Consider the following 15,203-nt stretch of genomic DNA (forward strand, 5'->3'; position numbering starts at 1 on the left):
AGCTCTGAATTTCTCCTTTCCTTGTTGAGAGGCAGAAAGTAAATGGGCTTAAGACATTGGGCTTTTGAGTCACATAGTACATATTCAAATCTGACTTCTTTAGCCTCAGTTTTTATGCCTGTAAAAGGCAGATAGGAACGGTACCTATCTCTTAAGATGGCTGTGATAATTCAAAGAGTTTAAGAGTGTACTAAGCAGTTCATAGATGCCAGTGGTTGTCATTGTCATTCTTCTGGTACTCGAGACACAGGAAGGCAATGTGGGCAGTCAAAATAAGATTACGAGGTCAGATGAAGCTAAATTCAAACTTTATGCCTGCTCCCTACCAGCTACATAACCTTATGTATACCATTTAATTCAAGGGGTCACATGCTACTTAAATCTCCAGAAAATTTTAGAAAATTGGCACACGGATAGCAAGCTTTTTCCCCCCCCAATATAAGGACATTATTAATTTTTTAAAAAATCTAACATGTGTTATCACTATTGTTTTATGAATGAAAATACTCCCTCAAAAAAAAAAAAGAGTAGGAAGGATATAATCTGCAAATAATAAACTCACAACAGCATCCTTGTTTCTTTTCACTCATTTCCAGCATTTGGAAATGGGTGGGCACCCTAAGCCTCATTTATCCCAGCAATAAAATGGAATAGTAATACACACATATGCATGTGTGCACTGAACTAGTTGTCACGCTTGGCACAGAGTAGGGGCCATGAGCCCCCTCTCCTGGCCTTTCTCTGGAGCTGGTTTTGCCTTTACTCCATCTCCCCCTACTCAGTTTCCTTCCTTCCTTTTTTGACCCCCTCTGGGAGCTGAGAGAGGGAGGGACCAGAAAGAGCCACTGCATCAGATCTCAAAGGACTTTATTGGGGAACGGGGAGGAGGGGGTGGTTGTTGACATGCTCAGGTTATGGCCTAGGTGGGAATGACTGAGAGGGAAGAGAAATTCACTCCATCCAGCTTGGTGTAGGGACTCCAGGGAAAGGGGCTGGTTTTCCATCCAGGTCTTTGAATGGTGTGCTCTCTGGCCAGGCAGGGAGTGGGCCCCAGCTGGAGGGCAAGGTCTGAGGGGGAGATTTTACTATCTCTGGAAACAAAAGGACTTTTGTGTGTCATGATATCTGGGTGTGGTGGGGTGGAGAGAGAGGAAATGGTTTATGGGAATGAGAATGAGATCCTCCAGGGATGTGGAGGAGAGAGAGATGGATAGGCTCAATGGAGTGATAAAAAGAGAAAAAGACAGGCCCAGAAGACATTTCCCTCGGGCCAACTTTGATTTTGCACTCGTAGTCCTGGCCCTCAGAGAGGGTATGTCTGGGCCTGAGCTCTGACCTGGGTGCTGCTGGCACAAGCTGTGTAGCAATCAGTAGGTCACACCCCTCTGCTGAGCCTCAATATACCCATCTGTAAAAGGGGAACCTGAGCCCTGGAGTAGCCCCAGTAACATGCAATGGGAATGGTCTGTCTACAAGTCAATTTCAATTATTTTTTTTTTTTTTAAAAGCTTGGACCTGAAATGTTCTCAACCCAGGGAGCAAACCACAAGTCCTCCACGTTTGGCTGTTAGTGGATGAAGGAAAGTGGGTTTCAGGCTAAAGATTGCTTAATAAATACCCTTCACTGGTTGGACAAAGACTTGTGGGTTTGGGACCTGAGAGTCATAAAACTGCTGTCACCCTACAGCTCCATCCAGCTCTGACTCTCTGAGCACCTAGTCAACGAAAGAGACAAGCCTCTTTCCCGGAAGCCAGAGAGAAGAAAGCTGTAAGAAGAAAGACAGAAGGCCAGGAGGTTATTTTCTTCTGGCACATGCTGGACATTTCGGGAATGGAAGGAACCAGGAAGGAAAAATTCAGATCGGTGGTGTGAGCCCAATAAAGTCCTTTAAAAAAACAATTATTCTTTCACCTGGTCTTTGGGGAAGAAGTCTTTGGGGGAGGGCCAGAGGCACCACCGGGGCCCAGGGAAAATTTAAAACCACAGAAGCCTATTGGATTTGAGTCCAGAGAAGCACATGTTGCTACTGCAGGTACCTTGGTAACTCGGAGGGCAAGCAGAACATGGCCTCCCCATCTTGTACGGTGCCTCGCCGATCCAGTTCCCCCTGGAAGAGAAAAGATGCCAAGGAGACAGGGACAGAGGAGAGTTAATGTGGGCAACCTTCATATAGGTTTCCAAATCTTAGCACCGCCGCTGACTGGCTTATGTGACCTTGGGCAAGTCACATCTGCAAGCCTTGGTTTCTTCAGCTGTAAAACCATGAGAAGACTCCCCTGCCTCACAGGGAGGAGGCAAAGATCAAATAATGGAGCCATGTGTGTGGGCACCTAGCACCATGCCTGGCAAATACCTGACTCTTCAGTAAGTATTGATCTTCTTATTCCCTCCACCCTCCCTCCCATCCCCGACCCAGGCAGCTCTGAGATCTGGTCCTAGGTTTTGCCACCAGCCAGCTGGTGACAAAATAAGCCACCTTATTTCTTCTGAATAAAATAAATGAAATGGTATCCACAAAAATGATGTGCACTTTTTAGACCTCACAGAAGTGTTATGCAAATAGGAGTTAGAATAATCAGATGCTGAGTATAATCCGATCATGGGGGCACATGCTCATGAAGACTTGTCATGGCCACCACTGCCCATTTTCTTGATGGCCAGATCCCAATTCCATCCTCCCTGCTCCTGAGTTAGTCGTCTCAACAGACCGTGGCCTTTTAGGGGAAGTAGGGTAGAGAGGGATGGCTTAATAGTTACAGACCTTCTCTTTGGGGTGATGGAATAGTTCTGGAAGTAGGTAGTAGTAATGGTTGCACAAAATGATGAATTGCCACCGAGGTGTACCCTTCTAAATGATTAAAGTGGCAAATTTTATGTTATAAATATTTCATATCTATATGCATAATGAAAACATATCAATAATCTAATATACCCAAACCCATTGAGTTGTACACATCAAATGGGTGAGTGGTATGGGATGTGAATTACACCTCAAGAAAGCTATTAAAAACAAACAAACCACCTTCATCACATTCTCCTGCTCAAAAACTTTTAGTGACTTCCCCTTACCTGTGCAAGGATTGGCAAATTTCTTCAGGTAAAGGGCCAGATAGCAAACATGTTTGGTTTTGTGAGCCGGATATCTCTATTGCATTGAAAGCAGCATCGGATAACATGTAAATGAATGGCATGGCTGTGTTTCAATAAAACTTTATTTACTAAAACAAGCAGCTGGTGAAGTTTTGGCCATGGGTCCTAGTTTGCTGATCTCCTCACTTACAGAAGCACATCTGTAGCTTTTGGTCAGACATTCTAGACTGTTCTAGCAGCCGTGGATCCTGTTCACATAGCCCACCTTTCCACATCTCTCTTCTCTGTCCCAGTGCACAGATTTTTCTTTTTCTCCCTCCTCTTCTCAAGGCCTAAAATCATCCCCCAAACTCATGTTCATGGCTGCCTGGTAATCTCACACCAGCCTGTAGTGTTATCTTTGCAAGTCCAGGGTCTTCTTTTCTCACACTTCATATGAACACTCTTTATGGGCAGATATGGAATCTTTTTTTTTCTCTAAAAGTGGTTGTTGAATGATTGTAAGTAAACTCAGCCAAAGTCCTTAGAAAAGTATGCATTTCTGGTTTTATATGGGGTTCATTCACTCATTCATTCAACAAACACTTCCAGAGCATCTTTTGGGCTTCAGGATTTGTGCCAGATGCTGTGAGTGCAGTTTTCAAAAGGTGCTCCCAGAAATTTGAGGGCAGAGAAGATGGGAAGTGGAAATATCTGGGGGGTAATGGAATAAAAGCCATTCTTTTTTTGTTCAACTTAACCACTTGGAAAAAAGTTTTGCTTAAAAAGGGGTGGGGAGATCCCTGTAGTAAAAAGATATAGGAATGAATCAGATCTATTTCCCACCCTTAAATAGTTCCTAACCCAGTTATAACAACAGCCACCATTTATTCAGCATGTACTATGGGCTGAATAAATGTACAGTGACTATGTACAGTGATCCTCTGTGAGACAGGTAGGATTAGCCCTATTTTAAAAGAGGAAACCGAGGTCCAGAGAGATGAAACGTCTTATCCAAAGTCCTTATACACACATGGGAGAGCTGGACATCACACCCATATCTGGTCATAGCAGTAAGCAACAGCATGTTATCATGAGCCTGGGAGTGTTACCTGGGTCAGATCACTTCTCTTAACAATTCAGTGAGTATTACTATTTTTACTATTACTATTTTTTACTATTACTATTTTATTCCCATTTTGCAAATGAAGAAACAGGCATGGAGAATTTAAATCACAAATTTGAACCTTAATAGTCTTGCTCCAGAGCATGAAAATCTTAACAACTGTAGTGTTGATACTCAATGCTGCAAAAATTCAATGTATCCTCAAATTGGAACAGCCTCCTAAGCTATTTGTAACAAAGTTTGCTTTGTATTTTTGTATCTGATAAAGCTGGACTGATACTTTTTAATAGATATCACCATTAACAAATAAATAGGGATCCCTGGGTGGCGCAGCGGTTTGGCGCCTGCCTTTGGCCCAGGGCGCCATCCTGGAGACCCGGGATCGAATCCCACGTAGGGCTCCCGGTGCATGGAGCCTGCTTCTCCCTCTTCCTATGTCTCTGCCTCTCTCTCTCTCTGTGTGACTATCATAAATAAATAAATAAATAAATAAATAAATAAATAAATAGCTTGAGAATTTGTGTTCAAGCTACCAGTGACTTCTAGAGCATCCAAATAGTATAGTAGACAGAACATAGACTAGAAATCAAGACTTGTGTTTCAAACAGCTCTGCTACCTCCTGGCTCTGTGACTTTTATATATTACCTAACCTCTCTGATCGTCAGTTTCTTGCTCTTAAAAAAAGAAAACATTTTCCCAGTACCCCTCCTTCTTTCCTTCCTTCTTTCTCTTTCATCTCTTCAATGAGATAAGGAGGCAAAAATATTTTGTAAGTGCTGAAAGGCTACTTGAGAGTAAAAGGTGGTTATCAGTATGTAATCTTGAAATTCTTAATATCATGTTTACATAGAACTTTTCTTATTTTTATATGAGAATCAGTAATGTTGGCAAATTTGTGTGTTGTACGTTGGATGGGAACTCCCATCCCTCTTTCTTCATGTTTCCAAGAGACTTGCATACAAAGGCCACTCATGACCTCTCTCCCACCAAGCTGATTGGGGAGCCTGGAGGGAGGAGCTGAGCACACTCATTCTGACCTTCCTTTCTTTCCTTTGGGATGTGCCTGGCTGCAGGGAGCCTGTGTTCTTGGTTGCCCTACTTCCTGTGATGAGCTTAGAGGAACTACCTACACTTTTTGGGAGAGGACTGTGGTTGTCAGGTGTTGCCAGTCAACGGGTGTGCAGCTCTAATTCGAGAGCAAGATATTTGCCAACTCACTTGTCTAGCACATCTAAACCACATTCTCTTTTTTTTTTTTTTTTTTAATCTTTATTTATTTATGATAGTCACAGAGAGAGAGAGAGAGGCAGAGACACAGGCAGAGGGAGAAGCAGGCTCCATGCACCGGGAGCCCGATGTGGGATTCGATCCCGGGTCTCCAGGATCGCGCCCTGGGCCAAAGGCAGGCGCCAAACCGCTGCGCCACCCAGGGATCCCTAAACCACATTCTCTACTGTTAACTTCATCAGCGAGGCTACGTGTCCACCTGACCTGGTCCTGTCTATCTTCCAGTCACTTTTGGCAATAGAAAAGGAAATTAGAGAATTTGGGGGGGGGGCGGTAAAGAAAAAGAATTATTCATTGACTCTAAAACTACCAGACTGTGGGACACCTGTGAGCACCTGCCTTTGACTCAGGGCGTGATCCCGGATTCGAGTCCCACATTGGGCTCCTTGCATGGAGCCTGCTTCTCCCTCTGCCTGTGTCTCTGCCTCTCTCTCTCTCTCTGTGTCTCTCGTGAATAAATAAATAAATAAATAAATAAATAAATAAATAAATAAATAAATAAATAAAACAGATTGTATGGTATCAAGTTTACTTAGAAGGGAAGAAGGCAGGGTGTCCTGGGCTTTTTTCCTTCTCTTGGAATTCTGTTCATTGCACTCAGGGTCCACCCCTGCCCCTCAGCCCCATCTCAGTGCTGTACTTACTTAATGGCATAGTTGCAGACCAAGTACACCGCCTGATGCCAGGTGTTGCCCCAGACGTTGATACTGCCACAGGTGTGGATGGCACAGCCTAGCCGATTGGAGGAAGCCCACACCATCTGAGGAAGGACAATGACAGGGGAGGCTTTGAGATGGACTCGGGGTGGGGGTCCAGGTTCCTTGGGGCTGAGAGGCTCCTGGACATGGTTCAGGGTGGATGCATTAGGTGAGGTCTTCCTGGGGAAGCAATCTGCCTGTCCCAATGTTCCTGGAGACACATTGTGCTATAATGTTTCTCAAGATTTATTTATTTGTTTGTTTATTTATTTATTTATTTATTTATTTATTTATTTTACTACAACCCACCAGTAAGGAATAAATTTTGAATTGTTGCTCAGCATACAACACGTAGGCACTTGGGACAAAAGTTTTGTGAACCAACATTTATCTTTTCACATGTGATCTATGCTCTTATTTTCTGTACTGTTCTATTCATTTTCTTTCTTTCTTTTTTCCCTAGCAACTACCATTTGAAGATCATTATTGTGTTAGAGGTTAAAACACAAACTTTGGAGTTAAACAGGCTTGGGTCAGAACCTCAATATCACTAGTGTGTGACTTTGGCCAAATCACTTAACCATGCCATGCCTCAGTTTCTTCTTTGGTAAAACGAAGGTAATAATTTCAGGAAGAACATTTGGTTTAGGCCTCACATTTCCTAGAGGGTCTCCAAAGTAGATTTCTGACATTAACTCTGAATGAATCACAGAGAGATGGACAGACCAAAAGAAAATATTTGTCCTACAATGGGAAGGTTTGGTCCCATTTCCTGCAACATTATATCGCATTATATTTTTATGTGTAACAAGTGGTAACATATTCAATATTAGTACTCAAAATATACTATACTTTTTGTTCTCTTATTTTAGCATTTCTTTTCTTCTTCTTTTTTTTTTTTTTTTAAGATACTGGGATCCTAGGGGTACCTGGGTGACTCAGCTGATTAAGCATTCAACTCTTTTTTTCTTTAAGATTTTATATTTTATTTATTTATTTGAGGGAGTGAGAGTGAGAGAGCACACATGCAGTGGTGAGGGGCAAAGGGAGAAGCAGACTCCCCGCTGAGCCCCTGTGGGGCTTGATCCCAGGATCCCAGGATCCCAGCCTAAGCCAAAAACAGGTGCCTAGCTGACTGAGCCACCCAGGCACTCAAGTGTTTGAGTCTTGATCTCAGCTCAGATCTTGATCTCAGGGTTGTGAGTTCAGGCCCTGTGTTGGGCTCCACGCTAGGTGTAGAACCTATTTAAAAATGATAATAAGGAGGAGAAGATAGTAGGATCCTTAGAAGACAGAAAATACTAGAAAATAGGTTTGGGCCTACTGAATTCAAAAGCATTCTTGAACTTGTCAGATCACACATCTCCATTTTGGTGGTCAAACAATCTGGTGAGCCCACCCAAGACACTCAGAACAAGATCTGGTCAGCTCAACTCAATATACACACAACTTTCCAGGAATACACTTATCATATGGAAGGAAGTCCATAGGGCCTGTATGTTCTATAATTTCTGTTCCATCACATTCTTTTTCTTCTAAGCTACCAGGATTTGTTCTCCCTCAGCCCTCAGTCCCGACAAAGCGGTACCTGGGTATAGTGGGAGCAGACAGGGCCACTGCACCGCCAGGGGCAGTGAGGCTGACAGTCTCTGGGGGCCGGAAATGAGTAATGGCGCCTTTCCTCAGACCAAGACTTCACGAGATCCACCACCGAGCGGTACCTGGGGAGGCAGAGAAGATGGAAGACGCTGGCTGGGGAATGGAGAAGCTGCTCTGCCACCACCTTGCTTGGGGACTTTGTTGAGTGACCAAGAGAAGGAAGGGCAGAAGGTCACTCACCGGCCAGAATGGATGGAGAGGTTCTGGCCCACGTATCTCATCAGCTGTGAGGGCCCATGGGCCCAGATGCACTGGGTGGCCCAGGCCTCGGCAGACCTGGCCAGCCGCTCGTCCCAGACCTGGGGAAAGAAAGGCCATGAAATTCCCCAGGAGGGACATCACCAACATCCCAGCAGTATCCAAAGATGCGCATTTCCCCGGTGCCACTAACTCCATCTCTTCGGAACCCTGCACCAAATCCACTCGACAAATTAGGAAACTGAGTCGGAGACAGCAAGTCCTCACCAGAGCCAAGACCCACACCCAGACCTCTGACTCCTTTTCCAGCAACCTTCCCCCTCCACAACTGGACTTCAAGCTGGAGGTTCTCTGCTCTGAGCAGGTCCGGGGCTATTTGTCCAGGAGTTAGCAGTCCCTACAAGTGGCTGAGCCCAGGGTGATGGGGACGGAACTGGCTTTTTATTTTATTTATTGTATTCTTAAAACATATTTATTTTAACATTAAATATTCAAATTCAAAATATTTTTTTCTGCATAGTGAAAACATGCACAAATATAATATATGAGATGCCCAAAGGAGGAAAAGTGGAAAGTCTCTCATCTCAATCCTATACTTGTTCCTCCAGCCATCCTGCTCCTTAGAGGCAACCATCACTGTGATTCCTGGCATCCTCTTCCAGAAATATTCTATACCTGTACAAGTATATATACACACACAAGTGTGTGTATATATATATAATTAATAAATATATATAATTGTATATAAGTATATAAAATATTTATATATTTATAATATTTATATTACACACACACACACACACACACACACAAATGACAGCTGGCCAAACTGTCTATCTGACCCCTTGCTGTTTTCGCTCAATCAAACAGGTTATCTTATCTTAGTGGTTATCCCACATCAGCACATAGAGAATGCCCTCCTCATTCTAACAGCTTCATAATTTTCCAATGTGTGAATGCCCCAAGTTTTATAATTTGAAAAAGCATCACTTTAAAAAAATACCAATTTCCTTCCACTCTGACTTCCTGGGATTTTCAGAGATATGAGTCATGCATTCATTTTATTTGTTCATTCAGCAAATATTGAACAATATTTCTAGGCACCCAGGACTCACAGTCTAGTAAAGATGAGACATTAAGCAATCATTACAATCCTGGTGGGTGTGAAAATGTGAAACAGGGGACTGGAACTTTTGAGGACGCTGTGGGAGAAAAAGGGCTCCTTGAGCAAAGGGTACTTAGTCAGATGCCTGTCCTGCAGGCAGAAGCCAGCTAGCCAAGAAGACACAGGGATACCAAGCCACAGGTCCAAACATGTCCTCAGGGTTGTCCGATTCACAGTCTTAGGAAAAGCGAAGGAATATTTTCTTTATGCAACAAAGGGGTAAACTGAGGCAAGGGGTCTGCTAACATCAAATCCACATTCATTGACCCTACTGGGATCCATGGTGAGATATTTAACTCTCTCTGTTCTACCACACATGTGATAATTAAACACTTACTAGGATGAGTGACTTGCATGCACAGTAAATGTGTCACTGTTTGAAAAATGAAGGACCTTCCACGTGCCAGTCACTGTGCTAATAAATGAATGAGTCTTTCAATGAACAAATTAATAACCCCCACCTCCAGCTGCCTGCCATTCTGGCTCCTATCCCCACCCCTCTCCAACATCTAATTCCTACTTGACATTATGTTACCCATATCTTAACACCTTATTCCTGTTTGACATTATATTACCCATATCTTGTGTTGTGGATATTTGTTTTCTATCGTGTCCCTGAAGGAAGACACTTGTCCATCCTGTTCTCAGCAGTGTCCACAAGGCTTAGCATGGTACCTGGCTCTGAGCAGCAGCTAGCACACAAGTGAATAGACACATTGTAAAAGCATAGGAATTTTCAGGCTGTAGCATGTATTTGTCTTGGAGGGGGGTGGACTGGCAACCTCTTTCCCTAAAGAAATCTGTGGGTGGGCTAGAAGCCTATCTCTCCAGGTTGGTCTGGGACAAAGGTCCTAGGGGAGGAACTGCGATAAAGAGAAAGGTCCCCTCCTCCATGCCAGAGTCTGACTTCTGGGGGATTGGGGTGACAGCCACTGGCCCTGCCTCTTTAAGGAAACACATCTCAGCTTTTTCAGCTGGTCACTTGCAGGTTTTCCTCTGCTTGAGACCTTCAGGTGCCAGTCCCCACCACCAGTCCCCAAACTCTGCCTCCTAGCGGCAATCATCACTGTGATAACTGGCATCCTCTTCCTGTCTGTGTGTCCATCAGACCCTAAAGCAAAGAGACAATTGCACAGAAAGCTCCAGCCACCCACCCTGCAGGTCTCTAGCAGGAAGCCAAAATCCTGGGGTGGAGTATTGTTTCTGTTAAGACCACAATCTTAGTGTATGTGCTGCTGAAGCAAGCACTAAGACCACAATCATTAGCAGTAGGCAGACCTGGGTTAGAATCCCAGTTGGATGACCTTTGGCAAATTAATTCTCTGTATCTCAATTTCTTTATTGGAAAATAGAGATGATAATCCCCATCTTAAAGGAAGAGGAGTCCCCTCAGGGTTGTGTGTAGGTTATGGGTAGGCACACAGTAGGTGCTCCGCACGTAGCAGTTAGCTGACCCTGCTTCCCAAGAGGACCTGTGCAACTGCTTTAGTTTTCTCATCCATTAAATGGGTAGATCAATTCCTGCCCTTTCCTCAGGACACAGACCCCCAGATGCTGGCCAGTGGGGCCAGGCTGGCAAATGGTCCAGCCCTTCCAGAACACACTGGGTTGACTGGCAGTTGCTGGAAAGGGTGCGGGGGAGGGCATGGGAACTCACCATATACTCCATGTTGGCCGCAGGTGGGTGCACACTGGCCCGGATGTGGTTGTGATAATCCAGTAAGGCACTCATGTCCCCAGCAGAGATGTGGCGCTTCCGCCGGTACCGGGGCACCCCCAGGCCACTCAGAGGCCACACAGCTGTGCCCTCGGTCTGGGCCAGTGCCAGGGTGGCATTGGGCATCAAGGCATTCACTGTCTGGCCTGCCCAGAAGAGTAGGCCTGCCAGGCCCAAGGTGCTGGGCAGCAGGGGCATAGCTGGCTGGAAGGGTCACACGTCACCTGGTGCAGTCAGAGTCAGCTGCCTGGAGGGGGTGGGCATGAGGGCACCAAACCCTGAGTGTTCTCCAGCACTGCCACCCCGAGGATGCCAACCCCTGGGAACTTGGCAAAGATCTCCCGACTCAGCTCTAGTCCTGGTGCCCAACACACTGTCCTTCCTGCCCCAGTGGACTCAGTGTATTGAGGGATGGAAGGAAATGCCCGGATGGTAGCTAATCCTGATCGGGCCATGTGATGCAGATGGCACTACCACTTCAAAGCCAGGGCTCCATCCCACCAGTCCAGGAGACGGACACCAGTCCTCTCCAGCCTGGACACCCTCTTCACCAATCCTGCCCAAGTGGGCTCCATCGATGCCCTCAGCAGCGCAGGGCCAACAGTCCCCGGGGCATCATGCGGCAGGACCCTCTCGTCTTTGAGGTGCTGCATTTTTGAGGTTGAGAGTGAGACACAGGAAGAACCAGATGGCAGAGGATGAGAGAGGAAGAGAAAAAGAGAAGCAGAGAGGAAGAAAATGAGAGAGACCAAAAAAGCATCTGGAAAAAAAAAAAGGTACAGAGAACAGGGATGAAGGACATTGGAAGGTGGAAAGATAAGGCGGGGATGGGAGACAGTGAGGAGGGAAAGAGAAAGAGCATGGGAGAGACAGAAGCAGAGGGAAGGAGAGAGAAAGACAGGGGAAAAGACAGGGGAAGGAAGAACAGAGAAGACAGAGGGAGAGATGGAGTTAAGGAGAAGAGAGCCAGAGAGGGGAGTGCGGGAGACCGGGCGGCAGCCTCCCAGGGGCGCGTACCCAGGCCGGGCAGCCCAGGCGGGTGGCAGCAGGCGCCGAGGACGCAGGGACCTCTGTAGACACCCTGGCCCGCCTGGCAGCTCGGCGACTTTAATGGTCCCCTGGGAGCTGATGGCATCTGACGTCCGGGCCCCGCAGCCCCCTCCCCTTCCAGCCGGGCCAGACTGGGACAGGAGGCTCCGCCTGCCTGGTTGTGGGCTTTTCCCTCCCTCCTTCTGGTGCCTGGGCTGCTCCTGCTTCCACCGGGGTGTCGGGGTGTCGGGGGCTGGGGCCGAGCTGCTGCTCCGGGTAGGGATGGGACAGTGGTAGGGACTCCGGGGGGCAATGCCACCCCTCACCTCGGACACCCCAGATGCGGAGGCTTTTCTTTGCCTTCCAGACCCCAGCACTGGGGAGGGTATTCTCGGACTGCTTTCCCTACAAAGCCGTCCAGCCTCAGAGCAGGCAATTAACTTGACCCCGCCTGATGAGCACCTACTATGTGCCAGGCCTGGGCTGAGCTCTTTGTGCATACAAGCTCAGCCAGCCCTGAGAAGCAGATGCTATAGCTCCCCATTTCACAGATGAAGAAACTGAGCCTGAGAGGTGAAGGGACACACCCCAAGTCAAGCCAGGGTGTCTGCGATTCAAATTCAAGTGTGACCCCAGGTCCATGTTAGTACGTAAAAAGGATGCTACTTTTGTAACCAAACCAATATCAATGCAAAGGGGAAAAGCCTAGGAAGGTATTGACCACCATGCTGCTCTAACATAGCATTAGGCAGCTTCATTTATTAAGTGATGGCTCTGGGTTCAAGTCCTCATTGTTTCACTCACTAACTGGCTGTCCTTGAGCAAGTCAGTCATTTTGTACTTCATCTGTAAAATAGGGGTAGTGATGGTACTTACCTTAGAGCATTGTCATGAGGATTGCACAACTCTTGTGGAGCACTTAGAACTGTGCCTGGCACACAAGTGTGTTCTCCATTAAGTGTGTATGAGTGTGTGTGTGTGTGTGTGTGTGTGTGTGTGTGTTCTCGTACAGATACATGCATAAGCAAGCAGATGTCTATACGTGTGTGTGTGTGTGTGTGTGTGTGTGTGTGTGTATTATCAAAGCCCCTTTGGTCTCCAAGCTGCTGTAATTATAGGTTAAGAAAGAGTTAAAAAAAGAAAGAAAGAAAGAAAGAATTTAATTTCTCTTCTCTGATTACTTGTATTCCTCACAAAGAACAAGCAATATTTCCGTAATAGAGGGGGTAGACTTACAAGAAAGATGTTATAGAAAAAAAACAAAGTCAAAGCATTTGAAGCCTTCAGCCTTCTCTTTCAGGGACTTCTGAGAATTCCCAGGCGGTCTCCGGGTGCCAGGCTGAGCCAGGTGGCAGCGAAGGGCTGTGGGCTGGGGTTCTCCCCAGACACATGGAATTCCCAGCCTAGGCAGCCACCCGGCCTCAGACTCCCGGCCCAGACAGTGCCTGCTGCCAAAGCACACACCTTCCTGCTGGATGCCGGGGGAGTGGGGCAGGCAGAGGCAGAGAGGGACGGGGGTGCTGACCCTGACCTGGACAGGCCCTTACCACTATGCCAGAAGGACGAGGGAGCTTGGCTCCAATCTAGCCCCGTCCCTGCCTCCAGAGTGCTGGGTGTCCTGAGGTAAGGCCCTGTCCTTCTCTGGGCCTCAGATGTCCCATGAGAGAAACTGGACTAAGGGCTTGTGTGCCTGTGGCAGGCTGGGGTCTGTGGCACCCAGAGGGAACTCTGCAACCGCCGGGAGGCACATGCAGTCTTGGCACTTACCCAGGAGTGCCAGCAATTGCACCCTACTCTGTCAGCATGCTCCATGGAACTTCTCCCGTGTCACAGGCCCTTGCACGGGTGTGGAGCTTCAACATCCATGACTCCATGGTTTTCATGCCTGCCTTTGAGGTAATAACCCCACCCATTGCACAGCTGGGGATATTGAGGTGCACAGAGCCTCAATGACTTGTCTTGGGGCCAGGAGCTTCTTTGTGTGGTAACTGGGGTCTGCAGTGAACACCCTCGCATGTTTAGAGAATGCATATGCCTCCAGTGTACACACATCACACACACCTGCACGCACACACTCCCACGAGCACGTCCTTCTCCTACAAACCAAAGAGAAGCTCATTCCCCTGGCACCTTAGATCCCTTCCACTGTGTACCCTTAGGTGCCCTCACATGCATATATAGGCACTCATCCCTTTACATCTTTAATCCTATAAAACACATATGTTGGACATATCTGCTCCTATCTCGGTGCCCAGCACTATTTTAAGCACTTACCTGGATAAGCTCATTGAATCTTCAGGAAAAGCCTATCAGGTTGGTATCATTACTGTCATCATACCAATTTTTATATACAGGAGGAAAATAAGGAACAAAACAGTGAGTCGTTTGGTGGGGTCACATGTCCAGTGGGTGGCACAGATGGGATGGGTTCCCAAGCAGGCTGGCCATGCTGCCTCTGCCCAGAGACAGACAGACAGCTCCACACACAAAATCCTCATCTCCTACTGCACATGTCCACACATCCACAGAGACCCAGGTGATTGCCCTGGGTGAAGGCCCCAGGTGGGACCTTCTCTGCTGTCCTCATTGTCTAAACCTGTTCCCAGGTTCACTTTGGCAAATTCAAAATGGTAGGGGTGAGGCAGGAAATAACCAGGGATGGTTCAGATTAATGCCCTGAGCCGGGATCTCATTTTAGAGTAAGAATACCTCCTCCCTTCTGGATTTTATCACGCTGGATTCAGCTATCCTCACCCCTCTTGGAATTCCCTCTGGACTTGGGCAAGCAAAGGGGAATTCTTCTAGAGAGTAGTAATATTTGAGGCAAGATAGCTCAGTGGCTAGCAGAGTAGCTTTGGATCTAGACAGCCTAGGTTCATGACTATCTGTGTGACTCTGGGCAAGTCACCTAACCATTCTGTACCTTAATTTCCTCATCTAGAAAATGAGGCTGCCTCATGGCATTGTTGGGAGGCTTAAATGAGTTAATACATCTTAAGACATTTGACACGGTGCCTGACACAGAGTAAGCAGTCAATATATGTTAGCCTTAACAAGAGCCAACAACAATAGCAGTAACAGTCAGCGATTGTTTAGCACATGCTAGGTGCCAGGCACTAAATGATTCAAGGGCATGATCGTATGTAAGCCTTGGTCTGGTTTCCTGCATTGGGTACCAGAATCCCCATCCTGTAGATGAGGAAGTGAAAACTCAGAGAGGTTAATTAAGTTGCCCACGTTCACAGGGCTAGTC

At 46.7% G+C, this 15,203-nt stretch overlaps 1 protein-coding gene and 1 long non-coding RNA gene across 3 annotated transcripts in view; one reads left to right on the forward strand and one right to left on the reverse strand.

Moving 5' to 3' along the window:
* LOC121478181 overlaps positions 1-8,701 on the forward strand; it is a 47,904-nt gene extending 39,203 nt beyond the window's left edge. Inside the window, exons 2-3 of one of the 2 annotated variants that reach the window (XR_005984429.1) lie at positions 1,509-2,365; positions 7,869-8,701. This is a non-coding gene — a long non-coding RNA (uncharacterized LOC121478181). Of the gene's footprint in view, positions 1-1,508; positions 3,229-7,868 lie in introns of those variants that run through there. The other variant, XR_005984428.1, reaches the window with a different exon arrangement.
* On the reverse strand, positions 1,976-11,169 carry R3HDML (R3H domain containing like). The gene is made up of 5 exons (XM_041733078.1): positions 10,862-11,169; positions 8,022-8,140; positions 7,771-7,903; positions 6,129-6,244; positions 1,976-2,108 (listed from the first exon to the last, which is right to left on the reverse strand). Exons 1-5 carry the CDS (start codon positions 11,117-11,119, stop codon positions 1,976-1,978), a joined length of 759 nt encoding a protein of 252 aa, XP_041589012.1. The 5' UTR covers positions 11,120-11,169.
* Positions 11,170-15,203: the final 4,034 nt, after the last annotated feature.

This window comes from Vulpes lagopus, chromosome 18, assembly GCF_018345385.1.
Source record: "Vulpes lagopus strain Blue_001 chromosome 18, ASM1834538v1, whole genome shotgun sequence".
Lineage (NCBI taxonomy): Eukaryota > Metazoa > Chordata > Mammalia > Carnivora > Canidae > Vulpes > Vulpes lagopus.

Bases quoted from the DNA above. Each gene is read 5' to 3' on its own strand.
- R3HDML (XM_041733078.1), bottom strand. From the start codon at position 11,119: ATGCCCCTGCTGCCCAGCACCTTGGGCCTGGCAGGCCTACTCTTCTGG. The intron at 6,245-7,770 runs GTACCGCTTTGT...GTCCTTCCTCAG, and splicing joins TCTGCTCCCACTATACCCAG to ATGGTGTGGGCTTCCTCCAA. The intron at 2,109-6,128 runs GTAAGTACAGCA...TTTCTCTTCCAG, and splicing joins GTCTGCAACTATGCCATTAA to GGGGAACTGGATCGGCGAGG.